Here is a 20,834-nt window from a genome sequence, read left to right on the forward strand (position 1 = left end):
GGGTGAAGGGGGGGGGGGGGGCGGCGGCTAGGGTTTAGAGGAGGCTCTGATACCAAGTTGAAATATATGAAGAAACCCTAATTCATTATGAGATCTCTTGGGTTTTATATAGGCCCCTACACAACTTACAAATAAGTCCCTAACTAATACTAATATTGCAACAACTGACAGAAATCAGAAAGTTGAAAAGATCATGCAAGTCAAAGATTCAGCATATGCTGCACTTGTGGCATTTATCTGTTCCAGTGCAATTTGTTCTACGTATTTTAGGGTATTGAAAAGTAAGTCTTGAGAAATCTGGAATGTTGGGGAACTGCCGACGACCAAAATTTATATCATATTGCGGATATCGGGGTTCCGATATATAGGTTATATCAGAATGCCATATTTGGCAATGTGCATATATAATATAGTTTCCTAAAATGTAATCTAAACATGCTTAATGAACTCTAAGCATACAAAAAAATATAAATATATGTTTAGGATCACTGAGCAATCTTTTAAAACAAATGAAATTCCAAAACGATAATGCAACATCTCGCCCAATTTTTTTGAGGCCAAAATGTCACTTATATCAGGGAAATAATGATATATCATCCAATAATTGCTAAAGTGGTATATTTTTTTGCAACAAGTCATATAAAAGGACATATCGGCCAACATATATGGTAATATATCTGCTATATCGGAGATATATCGGCCAAAAATTGCCAGATATTGACACTATATTTTTTTGTGGCAAGCCTTATAACAGGTTGTATCTGCAAATATGTTAGCTATGTCAGGGATATTTTAACAATAAGTGGGATGATCAAATGGGCACTTTAGAGGAAGTACTATCATCACCAATTAAAGAACCCTGAACGTGGCATGATACATTGTTGGTCAGGAGTCAGGCACTATAAGTGTACTTGAATGTTTCGAACCTTACATTGTTGGTCAGGAGTCGGGCATTATAAGGTGTACTTGAATGTTTTGAACCTTTCAATCATAAGAAACAATTTATGATTGACGGGATCAAGAAGTTGTATGGCATTGAAGCTTTATGGCCCTTATACTGCAGAGCCTTTTGAAGAAACTGAGAAAACTCTTTGAAATTGAGAAAACTCTTTCTTATTTTATTCTGAGGAAAGAATTACATATATATTGTTAACTAGGGAATAAAAACAGAAAAGGAACTAATTGATTCTGTTCCCACAAAATAGGAAAGAATCATGAAGAGGATCACGCATGATCTTCTCTCTAACTAAATAAAATACTAACTAGAGTAAATTACAATTAACTCCTAACTTTGAATAACTAATTTCAACACTCCCCCTCAAGCTGGTGTATATAAATCATACAACCCCAGCTTGCTACTCAAATCTTCAAAGTTAGGACGTGGCAATGCTTTGGTGAGGATGTCTGCGATCTGTTGGTGCGTAGGAGTGTAATTCAGTTGCACGACTGCACCGGTGATCTTCTCGGAAATGAAGTGTCTATCAATCTCGACATGCTTGGTACGATCATGATGAACTGGGTTCCTAGCAATGCTAATTGCAGCTTGATTGTCACACATCATTTGAATGGATGAAGGATTGCTCATACCAAGTTCACTAAGAAGTCTTCTTATCCAGATTCCTTCGCAAATTCCATGAGCTAATGCTCTGAATTCTGCTTCGGCACTGCTCCTAGCAACAACTGATTGTTTCTTACTTCTCCAAGTCACTAGGTTTCCCCAGACAAAGGAACAATAAGCTGAAGGAGACCTCCTATCTGAAATGTCTCTTGCCCAATCAACATCTGAATAAATTTCAATGCTTCGGTTTTCTGATTTTTTTGAAAAATAATCCCTTCCCAGGAGTCATTTTTAGATATTTCAGTATTCTGTAGACTGCATTATGTGCTCTTCTGTTGGACTGTGCATGAATTGGCTGACAACGCTAACAGCAAAACCAAGATCAGGTCGAGTATGTGAAAGGTATATCAGTCTTCCAACTAGCCTATGATATCTCCCCCTGTCGACTGGAGTGCTATCTTTTTCTAAGCCAATCTTCTTGTAGGGATCCATCGGTGTATCAACAGGTTTGCAACCAAGCATACCAGTCTCCTTCAGTAAGTCCAGAGTGTACTTTCGTTGGGAAACAACAATCCCCTTTCGAGATCTAGCCACCTCCATCCCAAGGAAGTATTTGAGACTCCCCAAATCTTTGACTTCAAACTCTTGGGCTAGACGATCCTTCAATCTGTGTAGTTCTTCCTCATCATCTCCCGAAAGTATAATGTCATCAACATATACTATCAAGAGTGCAATCTTCCTGGTTGGTGATGTCCGAATGAATAACGTATGGTCTGCCTGACACTGAACATAGCCGAACCTCATAACAGCCTTTGCAAACTTGTCAAACCATGCTCGAGGAGATTGTTTTAGACCATACGACGACTTTTTAAGCTGGCACACCTTGTGTCCGGTGAGATTCCATTCAAGTCCTGGGGGAATTTCCATGTATACTTCTTCGAGATCTCCATTGAGAAAGGCATTTTTTATATCCAGTTGGTATAAATTCCAATCATGATTGACAGCCAAAGAGAGTAGAATTCTAATGGTGTTGAGTTTTGCCACTGGAGCAAATGTTTCTTGGTAGTCAATCCCATATGATTGCGTGAATCCTTTAGCTACAAGCCGAGCTTTGAGTCTCTCAACACTCCCATCTGCCTTATACTTAACTGTGAATATCCACTTGCACCCAACTAGTCGTTTTCCTGTTGGAAGGTCAGTGAGAATCCGTGTTTCATTCTTCTCGAGGGCATCTATTTCCTCTTGAACAGCTTTCTTCCAACCCGGATGATTGAGAGCTTCATGTATATTGTTAGGAACCTGTATACTGTCCAAGGAAGAAATAAATGCTTTGTATGATGAAGATAAGCCATCATATGATATATAATTGGCAATTGGATGACTAGTGCACTTCCGTACTCCTTTCCTTTCTGCAATAGACTTGTTTAAGTCATGAATGAATGGAATCATTGGCTCATCAGGGACAACACTATCCATACATGTAGTCTCTTCAGGAGGACATGAATCCGGTTCAGAATTTTGGATTGGTGGCTGTGTTGCTTGCTCTATTTCCTGTCTATTTTGTCTTCTTCGGTAGACTTTGAGGTTTTCATGAGCGAGCTGAGGGAAAATGGGAATTTGAGGTGGAATTTGTGCTGGAGAGGACTCTGAAGGCTCAAGTGATGATGGCAAACGAGGTGACTGAGAGGTATTGGAAGGAGGTTTTGTCTGTTGCGCTTGGAACTGATTTGTAGAATTTTGTGAATGCTGTGAGGGCTCTGATAAATTTTCCCAAAACTGACATTCACTCTCACTCTCCCCCTGAATTGCAGGTTTGGGATAGAAGGGCAGTTTTTCAAAGAATGTGACATCCATGGATACGTATACCTTTCTTGTATGTGGGGAGTAGCATTTGTAACCTTTTTGATGAGGAGCATATCCTAAGAAAATACATTTTAGAGCCCTAGGATCAAGTTTGCTTCTGTGTTGCGAGTGGATATGTACAAAGGAAGTACAACCGAATATTTTTGGAGGCAAATCAGGAGAAACAAACCTGGAGTGAGGAAAGAAATCAAGAAATACTTGATGAGGACAATGGAACCCCAGAATTCGAGATGGCATTCTGTTTATGAGATAGGTAGCGGTAAGAATAGCTTCACCCCAGAAAAATTTTGGTACATTGGAGGAGAACATGAGACAGTGAGCAACCTCGAGGAGATGTTTGTTCTTGCGTTCGACAACCCCATTTTGTTGAGGAGTTTCAACACACGAACTGATGTGAATGATACCTTGTTCGAGGAGATATGACTTATGAGTTGAGATTGCCTGTGAAATATTCTTTTGCATTGTCAGTTTTGAGAACTTGGATTTTGGTCTTGAATTGATTTTGGATCATGGTGTTGAAACTTTGAAAGATTTGACCAACCTCAGATTTTTCTTTCATAAGAAATACCCAAGTAAGACGTGAATGATCATCAACAAACGAAACAAACCAACGGGCCCCTGAAATATTTTTGATTCGAGAAGGACCCCACACATCAATGTGAATTAAAGAGAACGGGTTTGAAGGCTTATATTCAAGACGTGTATAAGAATGTCGAGTGTATTTAGCAAATTGACAAATTTCACAATGAAAAGAAGAAGGATTTTTATTGATAAATAACTTGGGAAAAAGTTTTAGCAAATTGACAAATTTCACAATGAAAAGAAGAAGGATTTTTATTGATAAATAACTTGGGAAAAAGTTTAGCAAGATACATGAAACTCGGATAGAAAAGAAGAAGGATTTTTATTGATAAATAACTTGGGAAAAAGTTTAGCAAGATACATGAAACTCGGATAACCCAATCGATAATGTAACAAAACAATTTCACTATTGTTATTGACACTCAAACTGGAAATGGAATTAAAAGAACAAGCTGAGAGACTTTTGACACAATTTGCTCTTAAATAGGAATTGAAAGGAGGACATTTGAGAAGATAGAGCCCATTACACAGTTCAGCACTGCCAATCATCTTCCCGGAATCCAAGTCCTGCAAAATACACAGATTTGGATAGAATTTAGTTATACAGTTGAGATCACGAGTCAACTTGCTTATTGAGAGTAAATTGCAATCTAAGTCAGGTACATGAAGTACAGAGGTGAGATGTAACTCTTTTGAGAGTTGTATAGAACCTGTTCCTGCAATTTTGGAGTGTGAGCCATTAGCAATTCGCACTGAGGAGTTGTCGTTGCTGGTTCTATAATTATGGAACAGTGAGGCATCTCCTGTCATATGGTCTGAGGCTCCGATATCAACAATCCAGGGTCTGCTAACACCTTTAGTGGCTGTGGGAGCAGAATGGGACTCCTTCTGAGCTATTAAACTAGTCCCTGCATTAGAAGAATTCAGTGTTGCTTGAATGAACAATTGCTGAAGAATTTCTATTTGTTCCTTGCTGAATGGACTGGGTTCGGATGGGCTCTGAATAGCTGTGCTGGATGCCACATGTGCACGACTATCTCGGTCATTCCTAGGTTTCGATTTCCAGTCAGCAGGCTTGCCATGAATCTTCCAGCATGTCTCCTTATAGTGATCGAGTTTATGACAGTGATCGCACCAAGGTCTCTCCCCCTTTTTCCGAGTCTCACCCGGGATTGTGTTGTTGGATCCACGAGCAGCAAGAGCAGATGCATCTAGTGTTGATTCTGATGGCCCCATCATCACTTTCTTTCTACTTTCTTCACGTCTGACCTCAGAGAAATGTCATTGTTCATGGAGTTGATGAGCCATGACATGATCATATTATTTTCTGTTTTCCATTTCCTGTAGCCAGGATCTGATGTAGCAGGCATAGTTGCCTCACCCGTGAGATAATCATCTTTGCCCTTTCCACAGATGAACATCATAACTGATTGAGACCACTGAAGAAAGTTGTGGCCATTCAGTTTATGACTAGTGATCAGAATAGGCGAAGAATTAGGTCCACCAAGATGTGTAGTCTCCATATTTCCTCCCGACGGTGATGTAGTATCAGACGACGTGATGGATGTTTGCGAAGAAGTCATTCCATATTTCGTCATCTTAGAAACGATGAGAGGTGAAGAATGGGAAGGATTCAGTCGGATGAAGAGGTGGTGGAGAGAATAGGGTGGGCGGCGCTGCTAGGGTTCATAGAATCGCTCTGATACCATGAAGAAATTGAGAAAACTCTTTCTTATTTTATTCTGAGGAAAGAATTACATATATATTGTTAACTAGGGAATAAAAACAGAAAAGGAACTAATTGATTCTGTTCCCACAAAATAGGAAAGAATCATGAAGAGGATCACGCATGATCTTCTCTCTAACTAAATAAAATACTAACTAGAGTAAATTACAATTAACTCCTAACTTTGAATAACTAATTTCAACACCTTTTAACTGTAAAATCTGCTTCCTAAGTTTTACATGGCAGAGCCTTGTGAGCAATCCAACTGCACAATATTCCTGTAGACTATACTGATCAATCATTGACGCTTTTATGTATGATTTAGATACTTTTAGCATTCCAATTCATTAAGTTCATCTACCTGTATGTTAAAAATATATTGCTCTTGACTTTTTGTTGTTCAATTTGCAGGAATCTTCTCATAAAGATTCTACACCTATAGATGCAAAATTTACTAGTGACCTTAACGATAGCAACATATTCCCATATCTTCTTGTTAATATTGGCTCAGGTGTCAGTTTGATTGAGGTAATCTTCAGACCATTTATTACTTCCGTTTACTGGTTGTATGTGCTTATGCATATACTTCTTTCCTATGTAAACAGGTGATTGGGAAAGGGAAGTTTGAGCGCATCATTGGGACACATTTAGGTGGTGGTACCATACTTGGCCTTGCAAGACTTTTGACTGGATGTACGAGGTATTACTGTTTCTAACAAGAGATCTTGTTCAATAACAAATATGTTTTGCTCTGAAACCCTCACAAGAGTTTCTTGCTTTAGTTATGATGAGTTCTTAGAGTTGAGTCAGAGGGGAAATAATTTATCAGTGGACCTGACAGTTGGTGATATCTATGGGGGGCACGGTTACCTGAAGGTATATATATATATATTTTAATTAGTTGAATGTATACATACTTTTACTCTCTAAAATAATATTGTATTGGTTAATATAACAACGAAAATATATATCTGTAGGAATTAATTGTACCTCCTGCAAATTTTGATTAATAGGAATGGAGATCTCAAATGATGATCTTCTATTATACATGAGAGCGAGTGAGAACATCTTTAACTAACTTAAAGATAAAAAGAGATTCAAAAATCGAACAAACTAATGCATGGTAAAGGTTTGTTGTGGACAGGAAATCCTGTATCAAGATTAATTTTATATTACTCTGATTCATAGAACCACCCAAAATTAGGCCCCATTTTATGTTACCCCCTTTAATTACCCGAGTTTCAAAATTCCACCCTCACGTGCCATCCTGTCAACATATAACCACCTATTCCACTTCCATTCAATTTTTTCCATTTATGAAAATGTTGTTTGGCAGATTTACTCATGCACATGCTAAACACATGCCCATTTTCAAAGGGATGTGGCCCAACATGAAAGCAAGAACCAAGGGGGAAATTCAAGAAATTGGTGTTTCATTAATATTAACGGGAAATTGAACAAAACTGTTTTGCATTTAATTTTCTTTTGCACGTCAAACAAAGGGTATAATTGATTTTTTTTAATTAGTTTTAATGGAGAAATTAGACGGAAGTGAGCGTGGGGGGTTATATGTAGACGGAATGACACATAAGGGTGGTACTTGGAAACTCAGGTATAAAGGTGGTAACATGAAATTGGGCCTAGTTAGGGATGGTTCCCTGTAAAAAACCATGCCATGCTCAAGTCTTATCTTGACTGTGTACTGCAGTGCTTTTTACAGAGTATAGGTTTAGCAATTCAATGATCATAGAAATTGCAGCATCTGTTGGATAGCTATATGCACATTATCATGGCCAGATAAGCTTATACAGCTCTGAGCTTTCATTGTTTCTCTATAGGTTAAGTAACAATATCTTGTTTGTTTTATTCATCATAGCATGGACTTCCAGCATCGACTACCGCTTCTAGCTTTGGAAAGGTATCATCAAACAAGCTTTCAGATTACAAAATAGAGGATCTGGCCGCAGCTCTCTTGAATGCTTTCACATACAACATTGGACAGGTATTGGAGATCTTTCTTGTTTCATCAGGAAATAATTGTGTAGTGTATTCTGTTCATGGATAATAATTTCGTGTAGGTCTCTGGTTTATTTAAATATTGTTGTAGTTGATATCTTAAATCAAGTAATCCTCATACTTGCTGCTCCTATGTAGAAATTTACTTCTTTTTTTTATTATATATGTGCTCAGGTTGAACACAAAGCTATATGAACTGCTTAAATAAGGATATACCTTGGAATTTCTGGGGCTTTATTAAATCTCATTCGTCTCTTCCCATACCTTGGAATTTCTGGGCCCATTATATCGTTATCTGAAGCTATTATCCGTTAATATGACGACTTTTAAACATCATGGTCTATTTGAGCTTGAGTTATCTTCAGAATGAGATAAAGTAGCTGATTAGATGATATTTTAAGTCAAAAGTATCTGTCATTCTTTTATGGGAGCTAATAATAAGTTTGCCAAGCAATTCTCGACCATTCCTATCATTTCTTGTCATAACCATTCTATCCACATAAAACCTCGAGTATTATCCCCCTTGCTATTGTATTTGGTATAGGTTTGATTCACCATACACCTGCAAGCCTAACTAGGTCATAAACATTGTCAACCCTACCAAATCTTTGGCACATATTTTTTTTAATCTTTAACTGATATACATGTTCTCAGAAATTTTATGCGATACAGATTTCGTACTTTGTGTCAAAACTCTCTGGACTCAAAAGGATATTTTTCCGAGGTTCATACATATGTGGTCATGCTAAGACAATGGACAAGATTTCTCGTTCACTGAAGTATTGGTAATAATCTGAATAATCTTTTCCCTTTGGTCTTCACCTTTCTAAATAATTTTCTGTTCTCATTTTACTTGTGTTTTTATTGCAACGTGTTTCAGGTCCAAAGATCAAATACAAACAACATTTTTATGCCATGAAGGATTTATGGGTACTCTTGGTGCATTTTGGAGTTATGAGAACATGGGGATCAATGATGTGGCAGCACATGAATTCATGAAAGAAGTGCTGCTATCTGCACCGTATATGGGAGGGAAGAGCCAGTCATCACCTCAGGAACATTTTCATGGGAAGGTCAGTATCTAATTTGTTTCATGATTATTAACATTGAGATAAACCAAAATGTCCTTTGCTTCTGATTTGTTTTTGTTCTTTCAAATAGACAACTTGCACAAGAGTCGTCTTTGTTTTTAAATCAGGAAAGTTATTGTTATCATCTTAGTTTCGTCATTATGCAAGAACTAATTGATGCACTTCTCTAACTGTCGACTAGAATGCATAAATGTTTTTGAGGGGTTTTCTTTTGATATTGCTATGTATAGCTAGGACTTATTTACTTATGGCATATCTACAAAATTACAAATCTTTCTTCCGTAACAATTTGAATTTGTTCAATTTTAGAGTTCTGTATAATTTATTAGCTGTCATGTCAAGATTTGAAATTTTGGTATTGGCTCTGTTTTGATTTGCATTGGTTTTGATATTTGTAATGGATGTTTCAGGGATCGAAAAGTTTTGGATTAGAGTTACAGCCTATGGAATAAATCAATTTAATCACAAGCTTTCCATTCATTTATTGCTTTCTTTATCTTTTTCCAGTACTAGTATTTTGGGTACAGGCTCTTAATATTCTTCTCCACTTTTATATAGTTTTTATTAAATTATCCTCTTTTTGTAATTAACCTTTCACTTCCCTTTCTCCCCCCACCTCCACATATCCACTCTTTCATCTTTAATTTAAATTTTTTTCCTCAAGTAGTAATATATAATAATTGATGTGATAACAATATTTGCTTACTATTGTCAATGAGCAAGTGAAATTTTTTTTCCAATTTCCAAACTTTTACAATAATCAAAATTTGTCATTGTCTAAATATTTTTTTAAACACATAGTCAACAACGTACATAATTATATTGGTATACTACCCGTAAAAATTTTAACATAAGCACATAAGATGTAGATGTCCTTGACTGTAATTTCAGCTCCCAAAAAAACCCAAAATTCCTCCACCATTTCCTGTTCTCTTTTTAACTATGTTGTGCCTGAATAAATTCTGATGTATGTGGTGGTTATGATGACGATGAGAAGGTTTGGTTACTGAATGGCTGCGTGCAAATAAAAAATTTTTTGAAGGTAAAATTGATATGTGAAATGAATGGATGTATGCAATGAAAAATTTTCAGGCTGAAAATATTATTGGATGTAAAGTTGATATGTGAAATAATCTTGCTTTATTTTTTCATGTCCTGCTTTTTGGTTAGTATGATTTATTTATAAACCATAAACTATCTGTTAATGTTTAGCAGCAAAATCAATTTATTTCTTCTTTCCGGTTTAAGTGCATACCTAGAAACGAACAGATAAATATCATTGTTATTGTAGTGTTAATCTGCCAACAAATCCAGTGTGTATAGTTAAATAGCCACTAAAGTTGTCTTCTTAATTAACACCAAGATTGGTTTCAACCATATATTACCATAGTTAAATACAGGTGAGCACTGAATGGAACAATTGAAGCTGTCTGCCCCTGTAAGATGAAATCAAAAGAATCAAATAATTAGAGAATGTAGATGAAGAGAATGTAATAAAGAGGAAATAAATATGAAGAACTAACCTTGCTAACAACTGTTGTAAAATTTCTTGTAGATGCCGAATACATAAGAGAGCTTTAATGGAGGTAGAGAGAGCTTTAATAGAGCACATATTTTTTGGAGGGGGAATGGTTTATAAGAGGGAATTTTGATTTTGAAAAGTTGATGTTGATATCTTCAATTATTGGGGGAAAATATCTTCAACTGGGGGGGGTGCAAACTCCAAAGGACCAATGGCATTAAATGGACATGGCATTGTTCACATATTTTGAACTTTATACATTTGAAATAGTTGGTTATTATTTGGCAAGAGGATGAGTAATTAAATGTCAGTTAGCATGCAGTTGTGATGAAAATTAAAAATTGTGCTGTATTTTCTACAGTGTTTCTCAATGTTTTGGTTTAACATATAAGATAAGATAGTTGCCACGATGTGTCTCAATGTTTTGTTTTAATATATGAGATAAGATAAGAAGACATAGATAACACTATCAAATCAACTTCTGATACTTGAAAGTTGAAACCTCAGGTGCCCTGGTCTAAGTTGCTATTGCTCTATATTGATCTGTATTAGTTCCCTGAGCCACTAGTGATAGTATCAGTTGCTATTGGATGGGTATGATTGACATGTTTAAAATCCAATTCAGTATGGAGATGCCTACCGATATCGACTGATAATTCACCTTGGTCTATGATTCTATTTCTGTTTTTCGTTAATTAAGATTATTTTGAGAAACTATTTCCAATAACAACCAATGTCCTCATGTTCGTTCTGTTTCCTTTCATTCTTGAATAACAAATTGAATAAATCCTCATCCTCCCTGGATATAGGAGAACAATATTTTCAACATGTCCAAAACAAACACCAAACCTCTATCATACTTAGGTGTATTTACTAACAACGCTCATCAAAATCCTCTTAGCAAAATCCAAATGTTACCATTCTTTTGATTGCTTTCAAGCTTGCCACTGACAAATTTATGGCATTAAAACCCATTTCATTAGAATATAACGAAAGTGCTGCCACAGTTGGTTAGCTAGGCTGGAAAAGGTGTTAGTAGTTACACAGAATTAAAGTCTCTTTATGAATTTTGATTTGTCACAGAAGGATATAGGCTTCGCTCTGCACTGTGGTGTTTGTGCTCTAATTAGAGTTTTATCTTTCAGTCATTGGATCATAATTGGTTTGTTTGGATTACAAACATTATTGAGAGAGAATGACAAAAGACCTATTCTATGAATCATATCCTTGAACAAGATTATGATGGAGTATTGTGAAGTATTGTTGACATTATTATTGCTAGGGTAATACAAAGTGGGTTCGATCTCTAAGTTGACGGTCAAGAGCATTATGCCATTATCTTTAGTCATTTGAAAGTAACGAGCTTTGTGCTCAAGAATATACTTCCAATAAATAGCATATAATCTGGCTCCTGCATTGCACACAATTAGACTCACAACCACAAAATGGTCTTTTATACTGACTTTGCTTGACTACTCACTCTTCACTGGCAATGTTACAACCTTAAGATGTTAGTCCAACTTTTAGTTATTCGTAAAACAGAAAAGAGACTCGCCAAAAAGCATGTGAAGGGTTTGAAGTTGTGATGGCTTTATGTTTAGAGACCACCTACCAGAGTATAAAATTTTCTCTCTTATTTTGTCCTTTGTAAAATCAAAAGCACCTGAGTAAGAAATTTATAGATAATCTCTAAATAATAACATGGAATGACCACTGGAATACCATATCATGCTTAGAGAGTAACTTAAAAGTATGCATTATATCTTTATTCAGGTGCTTGAAATGCTAAGGCTTTGGATTATAGATTTTAGTTTTGGAAACCTGACAAAATCAGCTATCTTCAAATCCCGAACTTTCCATACTTATTGTTAGGATGGATGTTGAGTGTGGGATCCAGTTCGCAACTTTCCCCCCACAAACTCTTCCCTCAAAACAAACAGTTGACATGTGAATTTGGCGTTGACAGAAGTATTAGCATGGAACCCCCTTTCACAAACAGACCCTAAAATAAAATGGGGATGTAATAAAGTCTGTAAATAGTTCAGTTAGTACTTTTCATGTTCACAAAATACCTAGACCATTATTTATGAGCCTTGTTATTTCTGCTGCAGGATGATGAAACAAACCTAAGAGGTGAAATAGAAAGCTTGAAACACAGCAATGCAGAGCTCAGGGCTGAAGTAGAAAGATTGGAGCAAGAAAAATCTGAGCTCAAAGCTAGACTAGAAAAGCTGCAGCTGATCATTAGCTCACAAAATCGTTGATCTGATGATGAGTTGGCTACATGAAGAAGGTGACACTGCTCTCATTTCTTTTATTGTTTCTAATTATCTTGTGCACTCATTGGTAAATGAACTGGTTTCTGCGTCGTACACCTTTATGTCTGAAAATATTATTTTTTACTTTTTTTTTTTTTGCCTATTTTTGTGTCATAATCTACGGTTAGCTTGGCGTTTGGGAACGAGTGTACCGAAAGCTTCGACGCATTTAAAGGGCCAAGCTCAAAGTTGGAAACTTTTGGTAAGTGGCTTGTAAGTTTGTTCTCTATTTATTTTGCACGGACATGCTGCATGGTTAGCTGCGGATATACCTTGTGTAATATAAGTGTAGCCACTTACATGACCATTTTTGTTGTCATGTGATTCTCGAATGACATCTCTAGCTAAGTTAGAAAATAATATCATCCGGAGTCCAGAAGTGTAAGAACTAATATAGCATTTTTGGAGTCCAGAAGTGTAAGAACTAATATAGCATTGTGCTGCCAAAGTACTCGTCTATTTATATAATTATCAACTCTTTATAGGATGACTTATTCAATTCAATCATTGGTAATCATACGCTCTTGTGCGAACCTATTGTTAAAAAGGGGGTTTTGTCTTTTAATTAAAGTTTTATCTTTACTTATTTAATAACCCACTCACTTTGTAAACACACAAACGCTCACAAAGCACCCAATACGATTTATTTTTAAATCCAATCTATACCTTCAAACTGTATATTGTCTCTCTCAAGATTTTTTTTTTTCCAAAATAGCCCTTTCCTCTCTTCTTGTAAATGGTGGAATAAATTTATTTTTCGCAGGCTGTTCTCTTTACGTCCAAAACTGCAATTTTAAACATCTTCATCTTCAAAATCTCTCTTTCCCTCGATTAATATCTAGTCTCTCTTTACAAAACTCTTTCCTCTTATTGATATTTCTCTTCATAAAAGACATTATATTTGGTTTTCATATGATTTCTATTTACAATCATTAAATATATCTTTTCTCTAGTCCCAGAACTAATAAAGAGTTATATTATACCAATAAAGAGATACAATTTAATCGTAGATGGCTATTAAGCTTTTATATAAGGTGTTATTCTTTTCTCCTAAAGAGCTATGTTTTCGTATAAAGTGCTATAGTTTGATCTGTTTTGGTGAGTTTCGGGGATTAACTACACCTAGAATTTGAGGATTGGTTCTGTGAGTTCAGTGTTTTGTGAGAAAAATTTTTTAAGGACCCAAAATATGGAACCAATAAAGAGGACAAGTGAGGTGTTCCCCTCCTATTGGATAATGAGTTGGCCATCATTAATGATGGCCAACTCATTATCCAATAGGAGGGGGACACCTCACTTGTCCCCTTTATTGGTCCCATATTTTGGGTCCCTGTAGCAAAGCTCGTTTTGTGAAACTAAAGAACAGAGAAAAAGAGATATGCGATGGGTCTATTTCGGGAAGAAAGGAAAATCTGAATTTTAGAATTTTTTAGAAAATACATTATAAAGTTTGAAAGTATATTGCCAGTTAGATTTATGAATAAGTCTTGGCTGTATGGGTATTTATGGAGGTGGTGGGTTTTTAAATAAGTGATGGTAAAACTTTGGGTTAAAAGACAAAAATCCCTTAAAATTTTGGGAGAATATAAAGAGATAACCTTTGGTCAATCGGCAAGAGTAGGATTTTAACACTCCCTTGAAATGTTTTTAAAATTGTATCATTGAGTTACAATAGCATATTGAGCATTGCTGAGAACGGTTGGGTCAAGTTGGGATTTGCCTATTCGTTGTACAAACAGCACTCGCCAAGAAAACTCTTCTCTCAAACAAATTACATAAACTTAGAATTATGAAATTGAATCAATTTGACACGCCCAATAGGAAAAACTTTCAAAGTTCAATAACTTGAAAATTGAATAATCTGTCGAATGGCAACAAAATCAACTCCCGAGAACGAAATCGTTCGTTCAAATACAATTCTAGGCTTCCGTATCAAAATCTGAATTCTAGGCCTCGAAGCTACCTCGTATAGAATTTTATATCGGATAAATACGTGAGTACCCATTTTCGCAACTGGTTCTCTGATATCAATTTTACATCTACATTTATTTGTATCCAATTCCAATTTTGGCATAAGCATACGCGAGGTTTATTTTAGACAAGAGTTGTTCTACACGGATCCTAAATCATGAGACCCAATAGGGGGACAGGTAAGGGGTCAACCACTGGGTGCATGATCTACTGTTCATGAACAGAAGATCATACATCTAGGGGTTGACACCTCACATGTCCCCTCTTGGGTCCCCCAGGAAATTTTTCTTTAGACAAATCCATTTTCGTAACTGATCCGTTTGAACTCCCCACAGGAAACACGATATGCGTCGATCTTTTGAGTTTCATTGCACCTACACGCTCTAAATCATCCATATTACATATTTACCTTCGAATTCTAGATATTACTAAGTTATTCAACTAATCTCTCGGATTCCAGAGAAATATCACTATGATAAACGGAATATGGATAAATTGAAAATTATGACCTATTTCTTACCTATATGTGGCCCCGTAATTGAGATTCTTCTTTCAGTGATTATTGATTCTGGAATTGGTCTGTTTGTTGAATTTGATTGTTACAAACTAAATGCCTAAGATATATATATATATAGGGTTAATTTAACAAAACCCTCCTAAATTTCCACAGTTTTTGCACATGACTATCTCAAACTTTGCTTATTTCACCTAACCCACTTAAAATATGAGGTGCCCTGCAAATCTCCCCGAACTTTATTTTATCTCGCATAACCCTCATTAATATAATTTATAAAAAACTAAAAAATTTTTAAGTGAAAAAAATTTTAAACTTTAAAACTACTCATTTATAAGCATTTGCAAAATATTGCCAATCTATGTGAGATAAAATAAAGTTTAGAAGGGTTCTGTAAGATACCCCCTAGTTCAAGAGGTGTTTTTGTGTAACTACTCCCCAATGTTCAGAGGTGTTTCGTGAAATGAAAATACAATATGCTAAAAATATCAACTTAAAATTTCCTTTTTGAGTGTTTATCATATTACATTATTAGATTATTTGAGTGTGTGTTTATCATAGTATTGTATTGTTTTCTTTTTAGGGGCTGTTTGATTTGCTTAAAGAGCCCAGGGAGACCCAATTTTGGGTTTGACGGTCAGTCCACAACAGTTTTTTGGTTTCAAAAGTTTTTATTTATCGTGTTTGGTTCGGTTAGTGTGGTAGAAAAAATTTTAAGGGCTATTTGTTTGCCTAAAAAAAAGTGGGAAATCAAAGAATAGGAAATCAAAGAATATGAAATCTTGTATTATGGTTATTTGGTTGGCTAAAAAAAAGAAGAAAAACAAAGAATAAGATATAAGATGAGATGAGTTGTCACCATATTATTAGATGATGTAAGTAATTTTTTAAGAAAACTTGTTTTATGATTGTTTGATTAGTTAAAAAATAAGGAAAAGTGTTATAAGAAACCTATTTCCTATAATAGTTTCATGCTTGTGTTAGGTTCATTCTTAAAAATAAGAAAATAGATGAGATGGGATAAGTTATTTGTATATTATTGGATGATGTGACTCACACTTAATAAAATCAATTTCCTTGTTTTTTTTAGGAAATGGGTGGAAATGGAATGTTAATGAGAATTATTAGATAATGTGAGTGATTTTTAAATATGAGATGAGATGAGTTGGATGATGTAACAAATTTCTTGTGTTTGGTTTATTTTTAGAACATTGCCTCACAAACCCAAATAGAGGACCGAAGGCATGAGACGGGTGAGGTGTCACCATCCGGTTGCATTATGTACTATTCATAAACAGTGCATCATGCAACCAGATGGTGACCCTCACATGTCCCATACATTGAGTCTCATATTTGGGTCCTTGTAGGAACACCCTTTTAAGAATGATATGAAATGAATTGTTGGATAAAAATAATATTTTTTTGATAAAGTGAATGAGTTGTTAAATAAAAATAATTTTTTATTTCATGTTGTTGTGAGTTTTAAAAATGAAAATAAAAAATAATAATGTTTTTAAGCTTTACATGACCTAATTTCCTATTTTTGATTTTTAGGAAACCAACCAAACAACCCTTGCACACTTTTTAAGAAAACTTTTCTTAAAATATCTAACAATGTCAATTTTATAATTAAAAGTTATCTATAAATTTCTGTAAATTATGTTTGGTTCAACAAAAAATTTATAAAAATATTTTCTATAAAATATCAAAAACTACCAAATTTTACAAAAAACAATTTTCTCTCAAAATGAGAGGAAATCAACAAAAATCTGACACCTTCCTTATTTAATCAACAAAAACCGTCCCATACCAATTTTCTATAAAGTTATAAGCTATTTTCTTGTTTGGAACCAAACAGCAAAATAAAAAAAATAAAAAATTTGGTACTTTTTGACTTCTTAAAATTTTTCTATAATTTTTTAAAGAAATACAAAGAAATCATATTTTAGGTGAAAAACATTTTCTATAATTTATAGAAATTGAACCAAACAACCCTTAGAGGAAAACCCCTCAATATTAGTTATTTACCTTTTCACCATTTCCGTCCCAAAACCAAAGAAAACAAGATAAAATATATTATTTATGATTAAAAAATTAAGCTCACGTGGTTTGACGTGACAGAGAACATATTATCATTTGAATTTCTTTTAAAAATAAAAAATAATAGGATCACACTCGCAACCACATCCCAAACCACACCACTTCTATCATATGTTACAATACAACGGTCCTCATATGAGATTTTAAAATTTTAAAATCACATGTGAAACCCAGTACACTATAACACATGAGAGAGAGGGTGTGATTTGAGATGTGGTTGGGTGTGCCCCTAATGCCACCCTTTAAAATTAAGATTCAATCAAAGTTCTTTTGTATATTGAGATTCAATCGAAAATCTTTTAGTATAGAAAGTTGGGCCAAAACAAGTTCTGACAGAGAGAATGCTAAGATGGATTAGAAAATTACATAATTGTTAGGAAGTGTTGGTCCTTGCATTATTTGTAAATTACAAGATTTTCATACGAGTTGTGTGCACCGGCCGGTTATTTTACATGTTTGAATTTTTGAATTTTGAAGTTATATTTGCTATGTTGAATTAGATTTTTTTATAGATTTTGTTTGATTTTTTTATATCAAATAATTCATAATAAATTCAGTTATTTCCTGATTTTTCATATTACATTCTTACTTTTATTTTGATAAGTTTATTTCTCATAATGATCAACAAATAACTTTATTTTAATAAGTGTTAAACCTACCATGATGCCCATATATATTTTTTCCTACATACTTCAATACCTAATAAAGATTATGTCACATCATTACTAAAAAGAAAAAAATTCTGACCAACAATATCATTATAGAAAAAAATGAGTATATTTGACATCAAACACAAAGAGTGATGTTTAATAGTAAGATGACATAAAACTCTTTACTGATGAGAAGGGAGAAGATGGGAGAATTGTTTTCGTACTGATGATGAAAATGGTTACATGTATATATATACATCAATAATGCAATAATGCAAGAATCATCTAAACTAGGAAAATATATAAAAAGATATCAACACAAATATTTGACCAAATCCTTAAATTGATTGTGCCTAATAAACCAGCTTTTGTTTCCTTCTTTGGATGGATTTGATATCTCAATCAATCAGCACAATATTTGATCAAATCCTTAATTGATGTTGCTAGCTATTGTTGCCGGCTTTGGATGGATTTGATATCTCTATCATGCCCCCGCAAGATGGACGGCCTACGGGTAAGTCCAATCTTGGTCTGGAGAAGTTGAAATCGTTGACGAGAGAGAGGTTTAGTGAGGGCATCAGCAAGTTGATCAGTTGAGGAGACATGAGCAACACAAAGCAATCCATTTTGAACACGTTCTCGAATGAAGTGATAATCGAGAGCCACATGCTTCATACGAGAGTGAAAAACGGGGTTGGCACAGAGGTTAGTTGCACCAACATTGTCACAATAAATAACTGGTTGATGTGGAATGGTAACACCCAATTCAGTAAGTAGGGAACATATCCAGCTAAGTTCAGCTGCAGTGGCAGCCACAGAGCGATACTCTGCTTCAGTAGAGGAACGTGCAACAGTGCGTTGTTTCTTCGAGCTCCAAGAAATGAGGGATTGACCAAAGTAGATGAGATAAGCACTTGTGGATGTATAATCATCTTTATTGCCAGCCCAGTCTGCATCTGAGAACGCGTGAAGAGTCGTGGTTGATCGGCGATGCAGAGTAATACCATGATCAAGTGTCCAACAGAGATACCGTAAAAGACGCTTGGCCGCTTGCCAATGATCCGTCGTCGGTTGATGCGTGAACTGTGATAATTTGTTTACTGTGTAAGCAATGTCCGGCCGCGTGAGTGACAGATATTGAAGGCTTCCAACAAGGGTGCGGTACTCTGTGGGATTGGATAGGGCAGAGCCATGTTGCAAGGTGAGAGAAGGAGTGGTGGCCAGTGGCGTAGTAACAGGTTTGGCCTCAGTCATGCGAAAACGACTAAGAAGATCAATACTGTATTTGCGCTGGCAGAGAAAAAGCCCATTATTGTTAGGCAATACTTCAACACCAAGGAAATAGGATAACTGTCCAAGATCCTTAAGTGAGAAGCGTTGAGACAGATGTTGGATGAACTGATTAGTAGCCTCAGTATTGTTGCCTGTAATAATGATATCATCCACATAAATGAGAAAATAGATGATGGTATGGTTGGCATTAAATATAAAAAGAGATGTGTCCGCATTGGAGTTCACAAATCCGGCAGTGAGAAGAAACTTGCGAAGTTCATGATACCAAGCTCGGGGAGCTTGTTTGAGACCGTAAATGGCCTTACGAAGCTTGCATACATGATTAGGATAATCTGGATCAATAAAACTCTGTGGTTGAGCCATGAATACATCTTCAGATAAAGTGCCTTGAAGAAAGGCATTGTTGACATCAAGCTGCCGGAGAGGCCAACCGTGGCTAACCGCAATACTGAGGACCAAACGAATAGTGGTTGGTTTGATAACCGGGCTGTATGTGTCATGGAAGTCAACACCTGGATGTTGGTGGAAACCCTTTGCAACTAGGCGAGCCTTGTACTTGTCAACCGAACCATCAGGCAAATACTTGGTGCGAAAGATCCATTTACAGCCAACCAAATTCTGGTTGGGATGGGAAGGAACCAATTCCCACGTACCGTTGTGAACCAGAGCATCATATTCTATGGACAAGGCCTGTCTCCATTTGGGGTCTTTTAGGGCTTGGTTGACAGTTGTGGGTTCACGGGTATCAATATTCTGGTGGAGTTGGGCTGAGAGATTAAGCTTTTGGATGGGTTTGTGGATATTGTGTTTGGATCGAGTGACAATAACGTGCGGAGGGGTGGCGGTAGGGGAAGCTGGTTGAGTTGTAGTGGAGTGAGTAGATGTAGGTGCGGGCTCATTAGTAGTGTGTGATGATGAGGGGTTAGTAAGGGATTGTAGGGATGTATTTTGGTTAGACGTGGAGGCATGGTTAGCAGCTGAGGATGGTGTAGCAAGAACCGGCAGTGTCATGAGGCCCCATTCAGAGGGGGGGACAGACTTGGAGCACTCATTATCAAATCGAAGGGAAGTAAATGGAAAGACAGATTCGACAAATTTTACATGACAGGACGTGAATATGCGGGTGGTGGACGTGTCAAGGCAGAGATAGGCACTTTGGGTGAGAGAATATCTGATGAAGACACATGGAGATGACCGTGGAGCAAGTTTATGAGGCGTGTAGGGCCGTAACCAGGGATAGCATAGACAGCCGAAGCTGCGAAGTTTGGAGTAGTTGGGTGGGGCACCAAAGAGCTTATGATATGGTGAAAGAAGTTGAAGAGTTGGTGTGGGAAGACGATTGATAAGGTATACAGCAGTAGAGAATGCATATGACCAGTAGGTTAAGGGCATGGATGCATGAGTCAGGAGAGACAACCCGGTTTCAACTATGTGACGGTGACGACGTTCTGAGTACCCATTGTGCTCGGGCGTGTGAGGTGGAGAAGTGAGATGGGCAATGCCATTGGTAGCTAGGAAACCTGTAAGAGCTTGATATTCCCCCCCATTGTCAGAGTAAAGTGTAAGAATTTTGCGTTTGAAATGATTTTCAACAAGAGCCTTGAATCGAACGAAAACATCAAACACCTGT

General features: G+C 36.1%; 1 protein-coding gene across 2 annotated transcripts in view; it reads left to right on the forward strand.

The window, feature by feature from the left end:
* Positions 1-13,163, forward strand: part of LOC109820070 (pantothenate kinase 1-like) — a 32,685-nt gene extending 19,522 nt beyond the window's left edge. For both annotated transcript variants that reach the window (XM_020386134.1, XM_020386135.1), the window contains 8 exons: positions 6,141-6,257; positions 6,335-6,429; positions 6,512-6,605; positions 7,606-7,731; positions 8,418-8,530; positions 8,626-8,818; positions 12,470-12,651; positions 12,805-13,163. In XM_020386134.1, the coding sequence (XP_020241723.1) occupies positions 6,141-6,257; positions 6,335-6,429; positions 6,512-6,605; positions 7,606-7,731; positions 8,418-8,530; positions 8,626-8,818; positions 12,470-12,622 (891 nt within the window). In that variant the 3' untranslated portion in view covers positions 12,623-12,651; positions 12,805-13,163. The remainder of the gene's footprint in view (positions 1-6,140; positions 6,258-6,334; positions 6,430-6,511; positions 6,606-7,605; positions 7,732-8,417; positions 8,531-8,625; positions 8,819-12,469; positions 12,652-12,804) is intronic.

Source organism: Asparagus officinalis, chromosome 8, assembly GCF_001876935.1.
Source record: "Asparagus officinalis chromosome 8, Aspof.V1, whole genome shotgun sequence".
Classification (NCBI taxonomy): domain Eukaryota; kingdom Viridiplantae; phylum Streptophyta; class Magnoliopsida; order Asparagales; family Asparagaceae; genus Asparagus; species Asparagus officinalis.